Source organism: Oncorhynchus kisutch, unplaced genomic scaffold (assembly GCF_002021735.2).
Source record: "Oncorhynchus kisutch isolate 150728-3 unplaced genomic scaffold, Okis_V2 scaffold955, whole genome shotgun sequence".
NCBI classification, from domain to species: domain Eukaryota; kingdom Metazoa; phylum Chordata; class Actinopteri; order Salmoniformes; family Salmonidae; genus Oncorhynchus; species Oncorhynchus kisutch.
In genome coordinates this window covers 15,470-40,584 of record NW_022262900.1, presented here as the reverse complement: position 1 = coordinate 40,584, position 25,115 = coordinate 15,470, and the positions used below count along the sequence as shown (strand labels likewise).

Sequence of the window (25,115 nt, the reverse complement as noted above, 5' to 3'; positions counted from 1 at the left end):
TGATGATGAAGGTATGAAGTGCACTGTAACTGACAGATCTTTTCTTGTTGTTGTTCTTTTATTTGGCTTTATTTGTACATTCTTTGTGTTCCTACAATAAAAACTAAGTATAAAAAAAAAGAATACAAAAATAAAAGAAATCCAGGTATTTCCAAAGGGTTCACTTACTATTTCTTCCCACTGTATACTGCATCTTACCCCAGCTGTAGGTCCATTGTGTGTGTCATCGTTTTAAGTCTCAACATCAACCAGCTCTGGTGGCATTGGGGACTTGGGATGCTTGCTCTCAAAGTGCTGTTTGAATGTCTTCAGGTCAGGCATCTGCATCTGTAAGGGTCAGGTAAGGAATTGAGGATATTAACAATCATTGGCTGAGACTGAATTTTCGGGTGACAAACAAACAAAGTAATAAGATGCATCAAACTACTACACATCACACAGGCCAGTACAATGGACTGTACTGAGAGAAACCTAAAGGTAGGCACATGAAATGTTCAGGTTGCTGCATAGACTATGGAGGCTCTAGTCCAGAGTGCCAGGGATTTGTTCAACTCTCTAAATGGTTAAATGACTCTGACGTTCAGGGGTGGTTGGAGAGACTGCTGGTGCTGGTGAGCTTCTGCCCCTATTTTAGGCCGTCACACCGCGTTTGGCGGTCGACGTCCCGGTCTTCTAGCCATTGACGATCCACCTTTCATTTTCCATGTGTTTTGTCTTGTTTTCCCACACACCTGGTTTACATTCCCTCATTACTTGACGTGTATATAACCCTCTGTTCCCCCCATGTCTGTGTGTGGAATTGTTTGTTGTAAAGTGTATGTGCACTTCAGACTGGTTTGCGACGGGTTATTTCAACCCATATTCTGTTGTTCTGGGTGCCTTTGGTTTTTTCCTCATTAAACTGCTCCGGTTAATACCCAGTTCTGCTATCCTTCGCCTGACCTCCCTGCAGCCCGTTACGTAACTCTTTCAAGATCAATATATTGTGTTTTGTACCATTGATTTTTCCAAGCGCTGGGATGCGCAGAACTTAGAACGGAGTTAATGAAATGCCCAGGAAATGGCACAGAAAATTTGGGGCGGTCTCTCCATAAAAGTCAATGGCCACACACCAATACATGGATTTGACAGTCAAATCACTACTTAAATAGCAGTCAACTGTTGTTCTGTCGAGGGTGGTGATTCGTTTAGGTTAACTAACAAAAAAAGTGGTCTGGTCCCTTTTCCATGATGGAAGCCTCCCGAAATCAACATCCAACATTCCAAAATATAGATATAAGCCTTCAAGTACTCATCTAACCAACTTCTTCAGGGCCAGCCAGGCCCCCTGTCGCCCCCCACGCGCCCTGAAACCCAACCCCCAATAAGAAGAAGCCCAAATACGACCTGCCCTTGCCCAGTATACATACAAGGTCAGGGGACAACACTGGTTTTTCGTCTTGTAGTTAAACTTGTTTTATACAGTTTAAAGGGATAGTTCATCCCAATTACAAAATTGCTTAAGTTGCATTTACATTTAATTTAAAATCCAATGCATCCAAAGTGTACATTAGTCTTTCCTGGTTCATAACATATTTTTTGGTCCCTTTCAGATCACAGCCATGTCAACAGTGGGCGTCAGGCTTGTAAGAGACATGTGAGATATCTGTGAGATTCAGTGAACAAGGCTGGAAGGTGAGATTCTATCTCTCTTAACTACTCATTGTACTGAATAAATAATCATGAGCTAACATTGTACTACGTTATCTGCTGTAACACACAGTATTTTTAGGGAAGCAAGGCATTTGTGTAGGATGTGCATTGTAGAGTATGTTCTTTGCATTCTTTATCATGTATTTCTCATTGAAAGAGTCTATTCTAGTCATTCATCTTGTCTTTTGATTTCTATGGTATTTCTCTCCATTATGACTGGGTATTGGCTCCTACGGGTTACTCTGCCTTCTACTGGGATGGAGAATGCCTCTACCCTCTGTGTTCCTGCATAAACTCCACCACCCACACTATGATCCAACTAATGGTCAGTATGCACTACTACACCCTCTCTCACATGAACACTAACAAATCAAATCAAATGTATTTGTCACATACACATGGTTAGCAGATGTTAATGCGTGTGTAGCGAAATGCTTGTGCTTCTAGTTCCGACAATGCAGTAATAACCAACGAGTAATCTAACCTAACAATTCCAAAACTACTACCTTATACACACAAGTGTAAAGGGATAAGAATGTGTACATAAAGATAAATGAATGAGTGATGGTACAGAACGGCATAGGCAAGATGCAGTAGATGGTATCGAGTACAGTATATATATATATATGAGATGAGTAATGTAGGGTATGTAAACAAAGTGGCATAGTTTAAAGTGGCTAGTGATACATGTATTACATAAAGATGCAGTAGATGATATAGAGTACAGTATATACATATACATATGAGATGAATAATGTAGGGTATGTAAACATTATATTAAGTAGCATTGTTTAAAGTGGCTAGTGATATATTTTCCATCAATTCCCATTATTAAAGTGGCTGGAGTTGAGTCAGTGTGTTGGCAGCAGCCAATCAATGTTAGTGGTGGCTGTTTAACAGTCTGATTTACTGGTTTCAGTGGGAAAGATGGTAAATGGTTCAGACATTAATGGCAAATATAAAAAAACGAAGATACCCAAGTTACCGGAGTCTACAATGGCAGACTGTTAATGTAGGGATAGTGAGAAGTAACATTCAAGACTGAAGCAATTATCCCCTATAGTGGAATACTTCATACTGTACCAGGTTACTACACACACTGATAATACAAAACATTGAGGACACCTGCTCTTTCCATGACATAGACTGACCAAGTGAAAGCTATGACCCCTTATTGATGTCACTTGTTGAATCCACTTCAGTGGATTTTTATTTTTTATTTATTTTACCTTTATTTAACCAGGTAGGCAAGTTGAGAACAAGTTCTCATTTACAATTGCGACCTGGCCAAGATAAAGCAAAGCAGTTCGACAGATAAAACGACACAGAGTTACACATGGAGTAAAAACAAACATACAGTCAATAATGCAATATAAACAAGTCTATATACAATGTGAGCAAATGAGGTGAGAAGGGAGGTAAAGGCAAAAAAGGCCATGATGGCAAAGTAAATACAATATAGCAAGTAAAATACTGGAATGGTAGTTTTGCAATGGAAGAATGTGCAAAGTAGAAATAAAAAATTATGGGGTGCAAAGGAGCAAAATAAAGAAATAAATAAAAATTAAATACAGTTGGGAAAGAGGTAGTTGTTTGGGCTAAATTATAGGTGGGCTATGTACAGGTGCAGTAATCTGTGAGCTGCTCTGACAGTTGGTGCTTAAAGCTAGTGAGGGAGATAAGTGTTTCCAGTTTCAGAGATTTTTGTAGTTCGTTCCAGTCATTGGCAGCAGAGAACTGGAAGGAGAGGCGGCCAAAGAAAGAATTTGTTTTGGGGGTGACTAGAGAGATATACCTGCTGGAGCGTGTGCTACAGGTGGGAGATGGTGACCAGCGAGCTGAGATAAGGGGGGACTTTACCTAGATGGATGAAGGGGAGTTAAAGAAATATTTTAAAACCTTGAGAGAATTGAGACACGGATTGTGTGTGTCATTCAGAGGGTGATTTGGCAAGAGAAAAGATTTAACTGCCTTTGAACGGGGTATGTTAGTAGGTGCCAGGCGTACTGGGTTAAGTGTGTCAAGCACTGCAACACTGCTGGTTTTTTCATGCTCAACAGTTTCCCATGTGTCTCAAGAATGGTCCACCACCCAAAGGACGACCAGCCAACTTGACACAACATGGGCAGCACCCTTGTGGAACACTTAGGGCAGCTTGTAGAGTCCATGCCCAGACGAAATGAGGCTGTTCTGAGGGAAAAAGGTTGTGCAACTCAATATTAAGAAGATGTTCCTAATGTTTTGTGCACTCAGTGTATGTCATCCTACATGTTTTTAAATAGTACATTATCACATATCACAGTACAAAACCATATAAGTGAGGGCCTGTAGTATCTGTAAATCAACTAAACGTTGTTTTTTATTTCCATATGCAGATAATAAAGCATCATTGTTCATGTAATATTCTAATATATGCATTATACCTCCAGGAAGAGGAAATGGTCATAAAATCAAATAGATGAAAAGACAGAAACAAAAATGTTTTTGAACTACAACTTATTTTATTTTAAAAATGTCAAATTCAGTGCAAAGTAATGTAGTGCATTGGTGTCTAGATCCCTGTTGGGTGGCAAAGTGTCACAATAATCCTGTGGGGAGAGAAAACAAGAGAATACATTAAATTAATGGGTGTTAACTAATCAGGGTTCAACAAAGCACTTCAAGTCCTCAATTCCTTCAAAAGAGAGAGAGAAGGAGAAAGGAGTATGGTCCCTGCAGTAGGACTACATGCTGGCCATGAGGTTCTCCAAGTGGTACTCCAGGAGGCTGGAGAGCTCAGTGACCAGAGACTCTGGGTTAAACTACCAGGCCAGCTGCTGGCCAAACATGTCATCTAGCAGAGCCATCAGCCCGCCCTGTAGAGAACACCACACAACACATAGAAAATGGCTCTGAGGTACTAGCTTATCAAGAGGAGAGAGACAATTAGAAATACTCCCCCTAAAATGGCATTGGGACCTGGTTAACCATGGATAAGGAAGTAAACAGGAAGTAACCTCTTGACTCTTACATTGAGCAGCAGCAGGTATCTGTCAGCCTCTGGCTCCATGTTGGCAGCAGTGGGCAGGAAGGAGTACAGGAGAGCCTACAGACGCTCCACGAACCCACCAGGGTGCTAAAGGAAACAAAGGAGGAGAAAAGAGAATAGAAGAGATGAGGAATTTAAGTGAAACTGCTAATAGAGAGAGATCAAAACATGCACCAGTGAGATGCTACTTACCACCATCAGGGACTTCTGAGCTGTCATCAACCCAAACAGCACCAGCTCAAAGAGGACATCTATCATGTTCACATGATGGATCTAGGACAAGAAAACACGTTTGGAGAAAATAGGAATGATTTCATAAATATCAGCTACTGTGATGTATAAAAGACATGCATGTGGAAGAACTCAGTGAGACTTGAAAGAGTTAATGAACTCACCTTTGCCTCAGCCAGCTCCCTCTCAATGTCATTCCGCTTGGAGGGGTCACTCAGGTAGTCCACAAAGTCGTTATAGGTACGAATGAATTTGGCCTCGTCCTATGACAATGAAAATAGCATCTTAGTGAACAGAACACATTTCCCCTTAGGGATGCTCTAATTCCCTTGAAAGAGAATGAGTTAGTGAGTTACCATGTGGTTGGCCTGAACCAAAGCACCCAGGAGGACCTTTCCCGCCACAAACAGATGGTTCCTGCTCAGGGTGGAACCAAGCAGGGTCTAGGAAAGAGGGAAGAGTTAGGATGACACATCTTCCTCAAGGAGAACAAGAAGTCACAGAGAGAAAAAGAAAAGTGAGTCCACTCACAGTGAAGGCCTGGCGCAGGGAGACGAGCCTCAGGGTGATGTCCTCCACTCTCTTGGTGGTAAGGTAGAGGCTGTGAAAGGGAGGGAATGGAGCATGTCAACCATTAGAGTCAACGGGGGATAACAGCATTATGACCACTATCCTTCCGCATCTGACAAGCCCAGACTACACAGACATTTAGAGGAACTCACTTTAGCAGAGGAACCTCCCTCTCCTCAGGCAGCAGGTCCTCCTCCCAGCCCTACGACAACAAAACAAGCATTCAAAATCAGTGACCAATGACATAACAAAAAAAGCGGTCAATGGAAGGATCTTAATGCTCCTAGTCAATAGTATGTGTGTGTAACGTCTGACCTCATACCAGTTGTGACCCTCAGGCTCTGAGAACAACACATTAAGAACACCTTCCTATTGAGTCCCCCCCCCCCCTTGGTGGTGGACCATTGTTGATACTCAGGGAAAAGTGTTGAGTGTGAAAAACCCAACAGCATGGCAGTTCTTGACACAAAATTCTACCATACTCTGTTCAAAGGGACTTCAATATTTGGTCTAGCCCATTCACCCTCTGAATGACACACATACACAATCCATGTCTCAATTGTCTCAAGCCTTACAATATTTTTTTTACCTGTCTCCTCCTCTTTATCTATACTAATTTAAGTGGATTTAACTAGTGACATCCATAAGGGATTATAGCGTTAACCTGGATTCACCTACTCATTTAAGGGTTTTTCTTTATTTTTACAATTGTTTACATTTTAGAATAATAGTGAAGACATCAAAACTATGAAATAGCACAATTGGAATCACGTAGTAAGAAAAAAGTGTTAAACAAATCAAAATATATTTTATATTTGAGAATCTTTGAAGTAGCCATCCTTTTCCTTGACCACTTTGCACACTCTTGGCATTCTCTCCAACCTTTTCATGAGGTAGTCACCTGGAATGTTTTTCAATTAACAGGTGTACCTTCTTAAAAGTTTGTGGAATTTCTTTCCTTCTTAGAGCGTTTGAACCAACAGGTTGGGTTGTGACAAGGTAGGGATGGTTTTCAGAAGATATCCCTATTTGGTAAAAGACCAAGTCCATATTATGCCAAGAACCGCTCAAATAAGCAAAGAGAAACAACATTGTTACTTAAGTCATGAAGGTGAGTCAATACGGAATATTTCAAGAACTTTGAAAGATTCTTCTAGTGCAGTCGCAAAAACCATGAACCGCTATGATGAAACTGGCTCTCATGAGGAAGACCCAGAGTTACCTTTGCTGCAGAGGATAAGTTCAGTAGAGTGAACTGCACCTCAGATTGGAGCCCAAATACATTCTTCACAGAGTTCAAGAAACACACACATCTCAACATGCACTGTTCAGAGGAGACTGCGTGAATCAGGACTTCATGGTCGAATTGCTCCATTGAAACCACTACTAAAGGACGGACTCCAATAATAAGAAGAGACTTGCTTGGACCAAGAAACACGAGCAATGGACCTTAGACTGGTGGAAATCTGTCCTTTGGTCTGATGAGTCCAAATTGGAGATATTTGCCTTTCAATGTGTGTGTAAAGACTCCAGGGTGTTTACTTGGGTCTACTCTTCATTATAAAACTATTTGTTGAATGGTTTAAAATCCATCAGAAGCTGAATAAGTCTTGATGGGGACAGAGCTTGTTTTGACAAGGAAAGTGAAAAGGACTGAGGGAAAGTAAAATGGAAAATACATGGAAGAACCTCAAAGAACATTACATTTTCAAGATCGTGTAACATCAAACATAACATCAAAATGCATCTTATATTCCTGCCCTTACAGAAAAACCACATGATTTCAACTGACATTTTATGTGAAATCATGTGAAAACATGTTTTGGAACACAACGTGATCACATTTTCACATGTGTAGTTTAATGTAATCACATGTTGCTTTACATGTTATCACATTATCTTCACATAAGATTACATTAAAACATGTTTTTGGAACACTTCCCGTGTTCATGTGAAATTCATGTGTTTTTTGCGTAAACGCCCTGCAGTTCCACACTCAAGGATCTTAATAATGCTTTAAATGCACATGTATGATTGTGCATGTGTAATGGGTTGAAAACAAAGTAACTAAAAACAGACACCCATTTATTATTTATCCCCCCTAATTGTTTCTGTATTTGTCTTAATGAATCTTAATGGGATTTTCTACATACTTTAGCGTTAGCAGTCCATCAGGCCAATAGATGGCGCTGTTGCACTGTTGTAGCAGGAGAAACATTAAGTTCTGGTCAAGCGCTCACCATTCTGCAGAATAAGGACCAGAACTTTACAGAGGTAAACTGTGTCAGTTCTTTTACTATTACAGGTATGTAACAGCACTTCAAACGTTCAAATATATACACAATATGTAATAACATGCTATTTAACAACTTTGTCCAGATATTATCACGTTAGGAAAGGTTTTGTTTTGGCTTTGTGTCGAACTGAGTGAGAAGAACGTGATTTACATTGAGTGGGAGTATATGTTAGCTTGATGCTAGCTTGATGCTAGCTGAGGTAAAAAAAAACATTTACGAGTCACAAAGACTATGTTTACTGAGTAGCTGACTTGTACTGGATTTTGTCTAGGAGATTTTTTATCAAGAATCCATTTGTTAGGGATTTCTGAGTTGGTTTTACATGTTATTGGTTGTTTTGTGTAAAATTGTGCTCACTAGCTGGTAAACTAGCCGAGCACGCTCAGTCTGGTGGACTTTTAGTGCATACAGTGAGAGAGAGACGATTTTCTGGAGGTGCCACCATCTTAAAGCTGAATGTATTGTTGTCACTTTTCTATAGAGGTAGAGGTATATAGAGAAACATTCAGTTATTTATGGTTTCATATATAGATCTTTCTATTGTATGAATGTGAAATACATTGTGGTTTTCATGTGAAACCGTACACTAAGAACAGGGTTATTTGTGGAACATTTTTTAATTCTGCTTTAGGTAAAGTGCATTTATGTTGTTTAATTTAAAGTGTGCACTTGTTTGATGTGAATATTTTCAAAGTACTAACAAGAAAATAGACAATTGAACAAGAGAAAAAAAATATTCTTCAAAATAAAGAAAGCGGCAGAACTTTGCAGACGTAAACTTGTGTCCGTTCTTTTTACTATTGCAGGCCACCTCAGCTACACATGTACTCTGTCTGCACACGCATCCACGCATGCACATACACACGGACAAACACACACTAATGTTCTCTCTCTTGTGTTTGTCAGCAGTTCATCGTGGCCCTGTAGTTCGCCTCCTTCACCAAAGCTCTGTCAGGGACCTACATGAAGAGTGCCATCACTCAGAGAGACACTTTGACCTGTCCAGCTCTCTCATCGGACTTATAGACGGCAGCTTTGAGATGGGTTTCAACAATAACATTGAGTTGCTTGAGAATTCATGTAGTAAAAACCAGATACAGACTACAGTATGATCCATTTTTTTGTGGTTCAATCAGAGTCTGCTCTCAATACTGTCCAGTTTTATAGTTGTTCCTATTAATTGATTGACTGGCGTTTGTCCATGACTCTACTGTCAAACCCCTAACATTGTTGTATTTGATGCTATGTTGTTGCAGCCTAGTATCCAAACTGATATGTCATTTTTAGTTTAAAAAATAACAGTGTTTATAATTTGCTATTCCTGACTACTGTAGTGTTGTGGTTTCTTGCAGGTAACCTGCTGTTCCTGGCTGTGGTCAGCCATTTTGGGGCGAAGCTGCACCGGCCCAGGTTCATTGCTAAGGGCTGTTTCCTCATGGCTGTAGGATCCTCCCTCACAGGCCTGCCACACTTCTTCATGGGACGGTAAAAACAACTGAAATACTGGTTAAACTTGTACTTGTAGAGATACTCCAATGCGGAGGATAGTTTCACTTTAGAAATAAAGAAATGTATCCAGTTGTTGATTAATCTCAGTTAACTTCGAACTAAAGTCTTGCGTAATTGGACAGCTGCTTGATTATGTTTTGGTGCCATACATGTTAAGAGAAGGGATGAACCTTGTTATGGCTGCAATCCCGTTAACGGGATAAGTGTCATCAACAACCGCTGTATAGCATAGCGCTACATTCAATAAATATTATTAAAAATATTTATATTCATGAAATCACAAGTGCAATATAGGAAAACACAGTTTAGCCTTTTGTTAATCCACCTGTCATGTCAGATTTTGAAATGATGCTTTGCAGCGAAAGCAATCCAAGTGTTTGTGTAAGTTTATCGATCGCTCGACAAAACATTAAGTACACTTAGCATCAAGTAGCTCGGTCACGAAAATCAGAAAAGCAATTAAATGAATCGTTTACCTTTGATCTTCGGATGTTTTCACTCACCAGACTCCCAGTTACACAACAAATGTTCCTTTTGTTCCATAACATTATTTTTATATCCAAAATACCTCTGTTTGTTTGGCGCATTATGTTCAGAAATCCACAGGAAAGAGCGGTCACCACAACGCAGACAAATTCCAAATAGTTTCCATAATGTCCACAGAAACATGTCAAACGTTTTTTATAACCAATCCCCAGGTTGTTTTTAAAATATATAATCGATAATATATCAACCGCAAATGTCTTTCACAGTAGGAGAGGGAAAAGCAATAGCTGTCCAAACTCTGTTGCGCAAGCAAAACTCATGTGACCACTTGACGCGATGTTATCTGTCTGGCTCATTTTTCAAAATAAAAGCCTGAAACTATGTCTGAAGACTGTTGACACCTTGAGGAAGCGATAGGAAAGGGAATCTGGTTGATATCCCTTTAAATGGAGCAAGGGGAGCCTATGGAACATGGAGTTTTCAAAATAGAAGCCACTTCCTGTTTTGATTTTCCTCAGGGTTTCGCCTGCAATATCAGTTCTGTTATACTCACAGACAATATTTGGACAGTTTTGGAAACTTTAGAGTGTTTTCTATCCAATACTAATAATAATATGCATATATTAGGAACTGAGACTGAGGAGCTGGCCGTTTACAATGGGCACCTTTTAATCCAAGCTACTCAATACGGCCCCTGCGGCCATAAAAAGTTTGGACAACAAAGGCAAGGTATTGGAGTGGCCATCACAAAGCCCTGACCTCAATCCTATAGAAAATGTGTGGGCAGAACTGAAAAAGCGTGTGCGAGCAAGAAGGCCTACAAACCTGTCTCAGTTACACCAGCTCTGTCAGGAGGAATGGGCCAAAATTCACACAACTTATTGTGGGAAGCTTTTGGAAGGCTACCCATAACGTTTGACCCAAGTTAAACAATTTAAAGGCAATGCTACCAAATACTAATTGAGTGTATGTAAACTTCTGACCCACTGGGAATGTGATGAAAGAAATACAAGCTGAAATAAATAAATCTCTCTACTATTATTCTGACATTTCACATTCTTAAAATAAAGTGGTGATCCTAACTGACCTAAAACAGGGGATTTTTACCAGGATTAAATTTCAGGAATTGTGACAAACTGAGTTTAAATGTATTTGGCTAAGGTGTATGTAAACTTCCGACTTCAACTGTATACAGTGTATATATATATAAACTCAGCAAAAAAAGAAATGTCCTCTCACTGTCAATTGCTTTTATTTTCAGCAAACTTAACATGTGTAAATATTTGTATGAACATAACAAGATTCAACAACTGAGACATAAACTGAACCAGTTCCACAGAAATTTGACTAACAAAAATGGAATAATCAAAATCAATGGTCAAAATCAAAAGTAACAGTATCTGGTGTGGCCATCAACTGCATTAAGTACTGCAGTGCATCTTCTCCCCTTGGACTGCACCAGATTTGCCAGTTCTTGCTGTACCATGTTACCCCACTCTTCCACCTAGGTACCTGCAAGTTCCCAGACATTTATGGGGGGAATGGCCCTAGCTCTCACCCTCCGATCCAACAGGTCTCAGATGTGTTCAATGGGATTGAGATCCGGGCTCTTCGCTGACCATGGCAGAACACTGATATTCCTGTCTTGCAGGAAATCATGCACAGAACGAGCAGTATGGCTGGTGGCATTGTCATGCTGGAGGGTCATGTCAGGATGAGCCTGCAGGAAGTGTACCACATGAGGGAGGAGGATGTCTTCCCTGTAATACACAGCGTTGAGACTGCCTGCAATGACAACAAGCTTAGTCCGATGATGCTGTGACACACTGCATCCAAATCGATATCGCTCCAGAGTACAGGCATCGGTGTAACGCTCATTCCTTCAACGATAAACGTAAATCTGACCATCACCCCTGGTGAGACGAAACCGCGACTCGTCGGTGAAGAGCACTTTTTGGCAGTCCTTTCTGGTCCAGCGACGGTGGGTTTGTTCCCATAGGCGACGCTGTTGCCGGTGATGTCTAATGAGGACCTGCCTTACAACAGGCCTACAAGCCCTCAGTTCAGCCTCTCAGCTTATTGCGGGTAGTCTGAGCACTGATGTAGGGATTGTGCGTGGGAAACATGGGAAACAGTGTTTAAACCCTTTACAATGAAGATCTGTGAAGTGGCTTGGATTTTTTTTGCTGAGTTTATATATATATATATATATATATATATATATATATTTACAAATTCACCACATTCATGATTTTATATGGGAATCAAAAAGCTTTCATGAATGTTCACCATGTGCTGATGTGCTCAGCACTGTCAACAGACCCCATTATGACATCACAATGTAACGGAAGCCTTGCCATGATATCATTGCTGGTTCCATCTGACAAGCAAAATTTCATTTCATGATAGATCTCTCACAGAGATAGGTTAAGTTCTTATTTTGAGAGTGTTAATATTTATCATCAATGGCTTATCGAGGGAGAAAATCAAGTGAGTTTGACAAACTCCAGAAGGAGAACTCACAGATGAAGAGCGTCATCGAAAACTTGAGGAAGCAAAACATGGCTTTAAACCAACAGGATGACCAGGACAAGTTTTCAAGTTTTGTAAGGCTCATCAGTTTTTCAAACGTTTTTCCAAAAATATCACTGTTTATTTTGTGGTTTCATAAACATACAGTAGGCCTACATCCATAAAATCTTTAGCTTAAAAGTTTTTCATGACACACTGTAGAAACTATTTTGCCTTCTTCACTTCTGTTATACATTTCATACTGTACCATTGTGATCCAGGGCTATCAGGAGAGCTACCCAATCGCAGAGGGCCATCGTGGCTTCATCAGTGATGCCAGACTTCTGCAGATGCAGAGAGCTGAAAGAGAGGCCATGGAAGCAAAGCAAAGAAAGATAAGTGCTATCCATGAGAATTATGTCCGGACTGCTCTCATCAGGGTTGGCAGCACCTTCGCGCACCACTTCGTCCCCTCTATTCAGTGCATTCCGCGGCCGAAAGCTCCACCGAGGCCTTTGCCACGAAGGCTTGAGCACATAGCTCTGGTCCCACTGAAGAACGTGGTGGGGGTGGACGGAGCCCAAGTTCGACCCGGATCTCACTCTCTAGAGTCCATCCAGGTAAATAAGTCATTCAGCAGCAGTAGCGTGTGGCCTGTTCCCGTCCCTCCCACTGGAGCTCCCTCCAAGAGGGGCAAGAAGAAGAAGGGCAGGCGGGGAGTCAAAGCCCTGAAAGTCCAGTCGGACCAGGGCTGTGCTGACAACAACGGACCCATTGACCTGATGGAGGAGGTGAGGGACATCGAGGCTCACCTGAAGGAGGAGGACTGGAAGGTAGGATGGACTTCAAATTTATTGTAAATGTGAAAATTTGCAGTTCAGAATTATACTTGGACTGATAAATTGCCAAAACAGATAGTGGTTCCATGTCTTAAAATTAAATCAATCACATGTGCCGAACACAACAAGTGTAGACCTTACCGTGAAACCAACAGTGCAGTTCAAGAAGAGTTAAGAAAATATTTCCCAAATAAACTAAAGTAAAAAGTAATAATAATTAAAGTAACACAATGACATAACAATAACGAGGCTAAATACAGGGGGTATCGGTTTAAACAGCATGATAGAATAGATCCTAGAATACAGGATCTCTCTGTATTAGTTTATGTATATACTAGTTCTATATGTATTTCTATGATGGGAGCATTGTTTTCTGGTCTACACCAAAGGTGGTACATGAGGTGAAGGCCATGGGCAGGAGAAGTTTGGGCTCGGCCATGTCCACGGGGGAAATAGCAACCAGCTCTCTGGGAAGCCTGAGCTCAGTGGATATGAACACCCCTGCGGAGCTCCGTGACTACTTGGATGTCGGGACCCCGGTCAAGTCGCTTGACAGCCCACCCAGGCCTGCTCCCCCTCCTACCAAGCCCAGGAGCAAACAGCCTCGGCCTATAAGGTTCCTTAGCCTGCCAAAGGCTGCCACCGGCTCAGGTCAGTCCCTCTCATGTATTCACACAAATGTAAATAAGACAGGGAGATGAAGCTAGGTAGAGTGATAGAAAGACAGTAGGAAGGGAAGGGACACAAATGGCTTTAGCCCAGGGATAAGACATTTTTCCACACTTGATTTGCCTGTTTCACAGTGAGAACTTTTACTCAAGGTTAATTGGACCCTGTTTCTGAGCAGGGAGAGCACCAAAAATATATGTGCTAAATTTAAAATTATATCATAATGAACTAGTGTTAAAAGCTACAAACAGATATGGAAATTAGTAAATACATAAATAAATACATACAGTTCATAGAGAGATAGATGTCTGCTGTCAACCCATAGACAAGATGGCAGCCAGTGAGCCAAAGGGCCAAATTAAGAACCAGGCCAGATTGCAGCCCCTGTCCAACCCAGAGCAGGCCCTGACTAAGACCTTCAAGCTGCTCCACTCTGCCTCTGATGACTGGTGAGCATTCACTGTAGACAAGACCAATGGAGCTAGGCTAAAGGAAGCACAGTGTAGTGTCCTTGGAAAAGTAGATTTGAGCTACAGAGCGTAGAAACTTCTGAAATTAAGAGACCAGAGTCGTAATTGATGAACATCATTTTAATGTTTTTGGAAATGTTGTGTAAAATGCTTACGTTTCTTTCACTGAATTGCAGGGAGAAGAAGATCGAGGGCTTGACCTTTCTCCGTGTGATGGCTCAGAACCACATGGACATACTGATGCCTAAACTCCATGATATCTGCCTTGCCATTATAAATGAGGTAGCTGTATTCATTCACTGCCCTATTCATTCATCTGCACAAATCTGCTACATTTGGAGAACAAGTCAAATTATTGTGTCATGTTTCTGATATTTGTGGGTTGTACAGCTCAACATTAATAGCTGGTCCTGTGCATGTTATTATGATTTAGGTGAAGAACCTGCGCTCTGCAGTGTCCTGTGCTGCCATGGCCACACTGGGTGACATGTACGTCCACCTCCAGAGGGCCATGGACAGTGAGGTGGAGGGGACGGCACGCGTGCTGCTGCACAAAGCCAGCGAGGCCAACGCCTTCATCCGGCAGGGCGCCAACTTTGCCCTGGGTCACATGGTGCAGAGCTGCACCCCTACACGTGTCATGAATGCCCTGCTGGTCGGTGGGCTGAGGTAAAGAGGGAGAGGGGTCAATTAACACTCACTAAGGGGTAGATCCGGACTTCCACAAATTATCCCATTATCCAAGCCTCAAAATTGAAAAGATTGAAATACTGCTAGTTTTTAATTAACTGCCTTTTTCATCAGCATGCTAGGTTATTCCACAACACTTCCGGCAGCAACTCACCCCAACGCTAGACGTCACATTTCAATGGAATCACATTTTTTTGTTATGTCTTATACTTCCTTGTGTTGTGTACTTCTTATTTTACCATTGCGTTATTTAGATTATTTTTAGCCATTGGTGGAGAGGTACTGTCTACTGATGTGTGCTAGCCTTTGGGGAGTAACAAGTCATTTATAAACATTTATAAAGTATATATAGTGAACACTTTAGATTAGGGGCTATTAGTGAGGCACTGAGGTATTCGTAAGTACATGTACTCACATTCATAAATGCACTCATTAATAAATACACCATTTGTGACATTTATAAATACATTTATAAATATGTATATAAATGGTGAGTCAAACCATTAATCAACCATTAACAAATGCCTTGACAGTAACTCCTTTATAACTGGTTTATAGTACATTAGTAGTACATTATTAATCATTTACAAATTGTGAACATACTATGATCAAACACCTCATGAACAAATCATTTAAAATAGCGTTTTTAAATGTGTAAATAACTATTTATAGATTTCTTATTGACATTTACAAAGGTAGGAATAATGATTCATAAATGGTAAGTAAACTCTTTACTGGTATTAAGGGACCTTAATATAAAGTCTTACCGAACATTTTGATCCATCGATGAGACTTCATCAATACTATCCATTATCATTCATCTCCTAACTCATGTATCTCTATGACATATAACTGATGTGCTCTGTTTTTGTTTCCTCAGCCACCGTAACGCTGCGGTGAGGAGCTGCACTGCTCAGCACCTGGAGAGACTGGCTGAGGTCATGGGGACGGCTCGTCTCCTGTCGGGGAAGAAAGACCTCACTGACCGTTTCTTGATTGCCGTCAGTAAACTGGCTGTGGACCCTTCACAGGAAGTCAGGTGGGAAGTTCCTCCTGTAAAGTAGCTTGCTTCAACATAACAGTTAAGGCCGGGATTCAACCATGGCTCGCTATAACACTAGATCGCCGACAATGCAGCTTTTAAAGGTAATTTCAGATTCAACATCTGCAGCGTTTACCACGAATACAAATTGAAATTGACTTTAAAAGCCACATTGTCGTCTGTCTACAGCATCTATGCTAAAGGGTGTCATGGATTGAATTGCAGATTTTAGGTATTCCAAAACAACCACAGGTTCTCTTGGAGGGGAATAGTAATTGAAAACAAAAGGAAAAATTATAAACACAAAGAAGTGCTACGTGGCATAGGACAATCCAAGTCCAGGCACCCATGTGGGTTTGAAAGTTAAAAAGCCAAAGCTTAGCCGGGATGTTTGGCCGGGAGGGATGTTCTTCTCCCATTGCCAACTAGCGACCTCCTGTGGTGGGCGGGGTGCAATGCACGGACACGGTCGACAGGTGTATGGTGTTTCCTCCGACACATTGGTGCTTCCAGGTTAAGCGGGCATTGTGTCAAGAAGCAGTACGGCTTGGCTGGGTTGTGTTTCGGAGGACGCACGGCTCTCGACCTTCACCTCTCCAGAGTCTTTATGGGAGTTGCAGCGATGGGCAAAGATTGTAACTACCTATTGGATACCACGAAATTGGTGTAAAAATTACAAATGTAAATGAGTCCAAATAGTCAGTACCTGATTCAGTTTCCTTCCATCTGTTTGGTGCCTAATGAAGACAACCCTACTTGATCACAATGGTCTGAGCCAAGTGTTGTGCAGATTCGCTTAGATTTTCATAATAACGAACGGTTAAAACCGAGTTGTTATATTGTTGAGATGATTTGTAGATCAGGTAATGCGGTACATTGCTCAAACTGACCCTCTTGCAAATTCTACCTAATGTATGTCTTATTTTTTCTCAGGTTGCCATCAATTGAGTACTGTTTTTAATCACAGACAGCAGAAATGATTTGATATGTTGCACGTTTAAGATGATATTCATATCTTTTGTCCACAGGCATCATGGTCGCAAAATCTTGAGCAACATGGCCACCAATGGCGACTTTCCTAAAATGTGGGACAAATTCGCTCCGAGGAAAGAGAGAGAATCCTTGAGGGAGGTCATCTCAAAGGTTAACCTCAAAGAAAGGTACATTCTCTCTGGATGATTAGAAGAAGTGTAACAAATGAGCTGATATGATTACAGAAATCCAATCCCACTGGGCACAGACATCAGATCCATGTCTAGTTTTGATTTAAATTTGGGAATGCTGGTTAAAAGTTGGGTGAAAAAAATCCAATTGAGTTTTCAGCGTTGATTCACCGTCATCACATAGATTTTCTTGTTGTTGAAATGAGGTGGAAAAGTTTATTCAACCAGTTTTGGCCCAAAGGGATGAATTTAATATACTTGTCACAACTCTTACCGAAGGTGGCTCCCCTTCCCGTTCGGATGGCGCTCGGCGGTCGTCGTCACCGGCCTATTAGCTGCCACTGATTCTTTCCTCCCCCTCCTCGTCTGTTTATTGGTTACACCTGTTGTGTATTTGCTGATTACTTGGGCTTTATTAGCCAGCCGGCCCGCCTGCTCTTTGTGCGGGATTGTTTTGTGTAACTTGTGTGCACGTCTGTGGGTTACATGTTTCCCATTTCGTGGGTTTTGCTGGACAGTTTAAGTCCCTGTGTTTTCGTGGGGTTGGCTTATGTTCGCCGTTTTGTGCATTAAATTAGCACTACCCTGAACTCTCTGCTTCCTGCGCCTGACTTCTCACCCACTACACCCAGAACGTTACAATACTGTAAGATTATATCTTTCTGTCTTTTCTCTTTTTCAACAGGAATATCTGAATCATCCCCAACTTGACTATATATTTGTATCTAAATATTTGCACATTTCCCAACTTGACTATTATCCCCTCCAGCCCCCAAACTCCAATATGTTCTCTCATTCTAAGAAATTTGACACTATCATCCAACCCCCATGTAAATGCATCTTTAAACTGCATTGACTCCTTGTCCAAGTTCTGAATCCACTATAAGGCCATATGAACCACATTCAAAGCACTAAATTACCTTTCCTCGAAGCTCCTATCTGATCTACCAGCTCAATAGTGGTCTACTGAAACCATACTCACCATCTCAGGGGGTGCTCAGATCATCAACCACTGACCTCCACACCATCCTCAAAACCAGCAGTCCTCTTTTGGAGACAGATTGGTCAGTGCTCCTGTATGGCACCAACATTGTGGATTTTCATCCAATACTTCTGGACTATGGGAACATTCTTTGGACAATAAAATGAGGTAAAATGGAAGCTGGCTACAGTCTCAGTTTTATCCTCCAAGACAGTGTGAGGATGTGTAACAACAATACCTGTGGTTTAACTTGATGATCAGGGCCAGATTACCGAATGGGCACGCAGGGCACCTGCCCTGTGGGCCCCAACCTCCAGGGAATATCATCATAACATCCAAAACTAAAAAAATTGTGGACGTATATTACAGTACGTGGACGTTTTACATTTCGTGAGCTCGTTTCATAGTTTGTAGCCATGTTATATATAAATTTGTGCATATTTTGTAGAAATTCCTGAGCATTTAAAAAAAAATTGTGGGGATGTTGTATATCAATTTTCTTACTGGTGCTCTTCCATGCCGTCCTTAGGAGGGGTGCGTCACTTGAGTAGGTTGAGTCACTGACGTGATCTTCCTGTCTGGGTTGGCGCGCCCTTTTGGGTTGTGCCGTGGCGGAGATCTTTGTGGGCTATACTCGGCCTTGTCTCAGGATGGTAAGTTGGTAGTTGAAGATATCCCTCTAGTGGTGTGGGGTTATATCCTTCCTGTTTGGCCCTGTCCGGGGGTATCATCAGATGGTGCCACAGTGTCTCCTGACCCCTCCTGTCTCAGCCTCCAGTATTTATGCTGCAGTAGTTTATGTGTCGGGGGGCTAGGGTCAGTTTGTTATATCTGGAGTACTTCTCCTGTCTTATCCGGTGTCCTGTGTGAATTTAAGTATGCTCTCTCTAATTCTCTCTTTCTTTCTCTCTCTCGGAGGACCTGAGCCCTAGGACCATCCCTCAGTACTACCTGGCATGATGACTCCTTGCTGTCCCCAGTCCACCTGGCCGTGCTGCTTCTCCAGTTTCAGCTGTTTTTCCTGTGGCTATGGAACCCTGACCTGTTCACCGGACGTCCTACCTGTCCCGGACCTGCTGTTTTCAACTCTCTAGAGACAGCAGGATGGTAGAGATACTCTTAATAATCGGCTATGAAAAGCCAACTGACATTTACTCCTGAGGTGCTGACTTGCTTCACCCCCGACAACTATTGTGTTTATTATTATTTGACCATGCTGGTCATTTATGAACATTTGAACATCTTGGCCATGTTCTGTTATAATCTCCACCCGGCACAGCCAGAAGAGGACTGGCCACCCCTCATAGCCTGGTTCCTCTCTAGGTTTCTTCCTAGGTTTTGGCCTTTCTAGGGAGTTTTTCCGAGCCACCGTGCTTCTACACCTGCATTGCTTGCTGTTTGGGGTTTTAGGCTGGGTTTCTGTACAGCACTTTGAGATATCAGCTGATGTACGAAGGGCTATAAAAATACATTTGATTTGATTTGACAGACCCCACACTCATCGCTAGAGATCGAACTTCAGACTCCCTCCAAAACCACTGAACCCCTCAACACACCGAAAGAGATTACGATATACCCCCTTAGAGGGAGCCGGAACAGGATAACTCCCTCCACCATCACAAAGACACAGAGGAGGAGGAACTATCCAACACCCAGGGAGAGAGAACGAGTGACCTCAGTCGAACACAGCCAGAAAGAGGAGGTGGAAGAGGTGTTAGATAGAGGATGTGAGCAAGAAAGAGCAGAAGGCTTCTGGTCAGCCAAATGGCAGGCAGAGGGAGAGGTCATAGTGATTCACACCCACAGAGAGAAAGACAACCCACACAACCTCTTGGTTGAGATGAACCGCACAGCGTTAGAGGCAGAGGGCTTTCATCGCTAGCCAGTCAGCCTGCCTGCTCTGATCCTCAAGTCAATTGTATTTAAATTCATGTTCATTAAAGATTTTTATTCAAGAATTGAAAAGTCCCATTTACTTAATGATCATTTTTCACTGTCTTCAACCCTCAAGAACCAGGGTTAGTCTGGGTCACCCTTTTACTGGGCAAACACAACTTGCATATCATCATAGACTAGGCCGAAACATTAATCTTTTAACCTTGCCTGAATAAAACAATGCATTTTTTTTAATAGTGAGCAAGAGTTGCGCTTTTTCCTTTTCTATGATGATGATCACATTTTTGGTTGCACCTCAACTCAACGTTGGTTGAGCGCCCTCTGTTTTTTTGTTGTCAAATAATACATATATTTTTTAATGTACAAAGTAAATTATTCAAAGCATTAAAACTGTAATGTTTCCAACTTATTTATACAACCTACTCCACACTTACAAAGTGAAAGTTTATAGAAATTCTGAAATTAAGTAGTAAACAAGAAAAGCAGAATTGAGTCCAATTATAATGCAAATAATTTAATGGTCTATGGTTCATTCCCATTTCTGAAGGTCCGATGAATAATTAATATTGTTCCTCCTCTTCCTTGTGGCAGGCGCAGCAGCACACTGCCCTCCAAAGCCTGCAAAATAATCGCTGGACTGCCCCTTTCCTAGCTCTGCATGGAACATCCAGTGTCACGTCCTTGGTGACGTGTGGGGTGACATCCGGGATGACCACAGCAACATCCTCTGGAAAGGGAAAAAAGAGGATCAGGATGTAAACAAATGCAAACCGTAGCTTCTAAACACTGGCCAGTTGAAAGGTTCTGCTAAGATGTCATGACAAACGGCACCTGTCAGAGTGCTCTCTAAGTGTTACTCACCTGCTTGGATGTCAGCTGGCAGAGTGTCGAAGTACGGCCATCGTGAGAGTCCTTTCTTCAGGTGTGACATGCTCAATCGATCCTATTTATTTGTACTGAAATTTGATCTTTTTTTTTCTCTGCTGCTACTCGTGTTTTACAGAAACACGTTTGAGTGGGTTTTCTACAGTCTGGCGCATGTTGACACAATATGGAGAATGCATATGCTGCAAACCAGCACAACTATCAGGCATCAACTATAGACGAGTTTCACTCACTACTGCAGTTTGGAGTTAGGTTGATGTTAGAGGCTACTGGAGGAAGTTATGGGGCATACTTGAACTCTTTAAGGGAACATGAACCTTTCTACTCCTGCAAATTGTGATTAATAACCCTAATCAAATTCTACGAGATGGGTTTTTGAATGCAGTACTGTATTTTCATTGAAATGGCAGATTTGTATGATTTCACACAAAAAAAATGTATGTAATGCTTCCCACAAAGAAATTATTTTACTATTTTGTTTCAAATGGTCCCTCTGGCATGCATATTTCTGTATGATTTAACACATGTTTGAATCCCACTTCCTTGATATTTTGAAGTTAATTTTAGTCCTCCTCCTTGCATGTTTTGTTCCATACCTGTGCCTTGGAGAAAACAACTATAGCCCTCCAAGTCTAATACGCTATACACAACAGCAGCCTACAGTGTTAACTTATTGAGAATGTATATCATTGTATTTAACATTCAAACCTCTTTTGAACTCTTCAGATCTTAACCGGATCAAACTGGAATGTTAATATATCACCCTAAGTCAAACTGGTTTTGGTGTCTTAGACACAAAAGGTTGTTTTCTCCTCATAGTAAAAACACTGTTTCATGGTTTGGATTAAAAACACTGGGTATTTGTTACGTAGAACTTTGTGTTTTTGGGGGGGAAAAGCAATACTTAGCTCTACTGCTGTCTATGTAGAGGCCTAGTTAGAATTGTATTGCAATGACAGGTGAAGTGCTTGTTGAAATCATGCTGCCTTGCTGCTCATTCCTTAAAGTACTTATACCAACGAATACCTGTTTGTCTGTAGCCATAGCTGTTCTTAACCTGTTCAACTCTGACGCCCTCTGGTGGCATTTTATAAACGATGCATAATATTGTATACTGCCCTCATAAAGTACATTTCGGTCCTTACAGAAACATGCTTAGGGAAAGGGGAATACCTAGTCAGTTGTACAACTGAATGTATTCAACTAAAATGTGTCTTACGCATTTAACCCAACCACTCTGAATCAGAGATGTGCGGGGTCTGCCTTAATCGACATTCACGTCATCGGCGCCCGGGGAACAGTGGGTTAACTCCCTTGCTCAGGGGCAGAACGACAGTTAAGTACTGTTAGAAAGCTAAGAACTGTGGGATTCTGATAAGCGTCAGAAACAATGTGACTATTACAGAGCCCGAGATAGGGGGGAGGTCCCAATTGTCAGTTGTTGGGGAATAAGAGATTTGAAAGTCTAGGTTTGACATGAAATATGTAACCAATTACTCTCTCTAAACATGTGCACATTTCCATAGGAACAGAGCCATTTTAAAAGTGCGGGGTTTGTGCAACGTTTATCGTTTGACAGGATATACACATGAGAAGAAAGCTGAAGTCTCTATCCATACATTGATGTAAACATTCCCTTGTCTGATTCCCAGTTCGTCCACTCGCTAGCAGTCGGAGATCACATGAGTTCTCTTGGCCACTTGAAACCAGTTGCGTCTGGATCCTGTCATTTCCTAACGAGCCGCCCCCAGGTGGTGAGGGTAGGCAACAATTTGTAACTGGATCCTGGACTTCCTGACAGGCCGTCCCAGGTGGTGAGGGTAGGCAACATCATATCCTCCATGCTGACCCTCAGCACGGGGACCCCTCAGGGGTGCCTGCTTAGTCCCTTCCTGTACTCCATGTTCACCTGCGACTCCAACACCATCATTAAGTTTGCCAATGACACGACTGTGGTAGGGCCTGATCACCAACGACGATGAGACAGCCTATAGGGAGGAAGTCATAGACTTCAAGAGTGTTTACTATTTTTTCTGGAGGGCCACAATGTGTAGTAATCTTTGGCCAAACCAGGCACACTAGAGTCTATGGAGCGATATGATGTTGAATCTGAAATTCAGTTTATGTTGGCACTAATATCACTCCATAACATTCTAGCTATATGTCTTGGTTAATGCCTGGTTGGAAAAAATGAAAAAGACTGTAGCTCCTAAAGACATGATGGGCCACCACTTGGGTAGAAGCACTATATGGTCCTGTAGCCTACTTTGTCACATGTAAACAAGTTTAGGATGCCAAATGTTACCAAACATCCTACGCTTCCATTAGTCCCAGTCAAACTTATTTTGACCTTTATCAACCCTACTGCATATGCCCTTTAGCTTTCATTTCAATTTCATTTTATTGTACTTTGTTTGGGACGGCACAAGACACTTAATTTTTTTTAATGATTTTCTCATAACAATGGAATTTTACTTCTCTGTTGCTCAATACTGTATGCTATTCGCACACAGTTGTCTGTTGTAGATCTGGAACCACTGACAGAATAGGGGAGTATCTGTGGCCACATGATAAAACACTAGTCTGGCATCAGTAGTCTGAAAATAGGAGGAAACCAGTTGGACATGTACATCAACATATGGCAGTTGACATTAATATAGTCAAAAACTCATCCTAGATGTCTCACACTTTTTGAATGAACTTGTGCCTTTGGCCAGGATCCAATTTTCCCACGGAGCTGGTGTGTAAAGGACCATTTAAAATCAGTGGGATTATAGCATAGTTGAATTCCATTTCATTTCCAATGAGTTTAAGAAATTAATGGAAAGCCATGTACTGATTGTATTTGTAAGTTATGAATCGCTACTTGAATATGTACAAAAACAGTTTGTTGATTTAGTGTGTCAGTTTTGTGGAGGTCCAAAATGAATGTAAAATCCAGACAGTTGAGGAATGACACGCAGTATGACATGAGCGATACCAAAAACACAGCTACTGCAGTCAGTTTACAACCAGGAGTTTTTCTTTTTTAAACGTGTTTATTGCTTAAACACACATTTTAACACAGCATAAACCAATAATGATCAAATAGGTTTTATGGGGAAAACATTCAATCAAATCACATACACATGGTTAGCAGATGTTAATGCGAGTGTAGCGAAATGCTTGTGCTTCTAGTTCCGACCGTGCAGTAATATCGAACAAGTAATCTAACAATTTCACAACTACCTTATACACACAAGTGTAAAGGAATGAATAAGAATATGTAGATATAAATATATGGATGAGCGATGGCCAAACGGCATAGGCAAGATGCAGTAGATGGTATAGAGTACAGTATATACATATGAGATGAGTAATATAGGGTATGTAAACATTATATAAAGTGGCATTGTTTAAAGTGACTAGTGATGTATTTATTACATCATATTTGTAATTATTAAAGTGGCTAGAGATTGAGTCAGTATGTTGGCAGCAGCCACTCAATGTTAGTGATGGCTGGTTAACAGTCTGATGACCTTGAGATAGAAGCTGTTTTTCAGTCTCTCGGTCCCAGCTTTGATGCACCTGTACTGACCTCGCCTTCTGGATGATAGCAGGGTGAACAGGCAGTGGCTCGGGTGGTTGTTGTCCTTGATGGTCTTTTTTGCCTTCCTGTGACATCGGGTGGTGTAAGTGTCCTGGAGGGCAGGTAGTTTTACCCCGGTGATGCGTTGTGCAGTTGCTGTACCAGGCGGTGATACAGCCTGACAGGATGCTCTCGATTGTGCATCTGTAAAAGTTTGTGACCGTTTTTGTTGACAAGCCAAATTTCTTCAGCCTCCTGAGGTTGAAGAGGCGCTGTTGTGCCTCCTTCACCATGCGGTCTGTGTGGGTGGACCATTTCAATTTGTCCGTGATGTGTACGCTGAGGAATTTAAAACGTTCAACTTCTCCACTACTGTCCTATTGATGTGGATAGGGGGGGTTGCTCCCTCTGCTGTTTCCTGAAGTCCACGATCATCTCCTTTGTTTTGTTGACGTTGAGCGTGAGGTTATTTTCCTGACACCACACTCCCGAGGGTGTAGCATAAGAACAGCTTCATTGGCACAATGGACAATAACCTTGCACAATGTTCTAATCTAACATTCTAATCTATATCTGCTTAATTTGTA

General features: G+C 41.5%; 1 protein-coding gene and 1 long non-coding RNA gene across 14 annotated transcripts; one reads left to right on the top strand and one right to left on the bottom strand.

Moving 5' to 3' along the window:
• The first annotated feature begins 1,445 nt into the window (after nucleotides 1-1,445).
• LOC116363609 (TOG array regulator of axonemal microtubules protein 2-like) lies at nucleotides 1,446-22,070 on the top strand. Of its 13 annotated transcripts, none has more exons than XM_031817204.1 (11): nucleotides 7,737-7,826; nucleotides 8,725-8,924; nucleotides 9,171-9,303; nucleotides 12,606-13,157; nucleotides 13,553-13,814; nucleotides 14,158-14,281; nucleotides 14,479-14,584; nucleotides 14,736-14,971; nucleotides 15,873-16,031; nucleotides 17,063-17,194; nucleotides 20,667-22,070. In XM_031817204.1, the coding sequence occupies exons 4-11, from the start codon at nucleotides 12,675-12,677 to the stop codon at nucleotides 20,725-20,727; spliced, it is 1,563 nt and encodes a 520-aa protein (XP_031673064.1). In that variant the 5' UTR covers nucleotides 7,737-7,826; nucleotides 8,725-8,924; nucleotides 9,171-9,303; nucleotides 12,606-12,674; the 3' UTR covers nucleotides 20,728-22,070. The 13 variants fall into 13 exon arrangements, 9 of the variants coding, with proteins under 9 accessions (XP_031673066.1, XP_031673065.1, XP_031673064.1 ...); XR_004207879.1 differs by lacking the exons at nucleotides 7,737-7,826; nucleotides 8,725-8,924; nucleotides 9,171-9,303 and adding exons at nucleotides 12,052-12,419; nucleotides 17,883-18,547; nucleotides 18,709-18,832 and having other exon boundaries at nucleotides 20,667-20,962; XR_004207878.1 differs by lacking the exons at nucleotides 7,737-7,826; nucleotides 8,725-8,924; nucleotides 9,171-9,303; nucleotides 20,667-22,070 and adding exons at nucleotides 12,052-12,419; nucleotides 17,883-18,547; nucleotides 18,709-18,832; nucleotides 19,669-20,315.
• On the bottom strand, nucleotides 4,173-5,574 carry LOC116363610 (uncharacterized). The gene is made up of 6 exons (XR_004207882.1): nucleotides 5,483-5,574; nucleotides 5,308-5,394; nucleotides 5,116-5,214; nucleotides 4,913-4,993; nucleotides 4,703-4,807; nucleotides 4,173-4,280 (listed from the first exon to the last, which is right to left on the bottom strand). It is a non-coding gene; the product is annotated as an uncharacterized LOC116363610 (long non-coding RNA).
• Nucleotides 22,071-25,115: the final 3,045 nt, after the last annotated feature.

Coding starts and splice junctions, on each gene's coding strand:
- LOC116363609 (XM_031817198.1), top strand. CDS start 12,279: ATGGCTTATCGAGGGAGAAAATCAAGTGAGTTTGACAAACTCCAGAAG. Junction 12,420..12,605: donor AGGACAAGTTTTCAAGTTTT/GTAAGGCTCATC, acceptor ATTGTGATCCAG/GGCTATCAGGAGAGCTACCC. Junction 13,158..13,552: donor TGAAGGAGGAGGACTGGAAG/GTAGGATGGACT, acceptor TCTACACCAAAG/GTGGTACATGAGGTGAAGGC.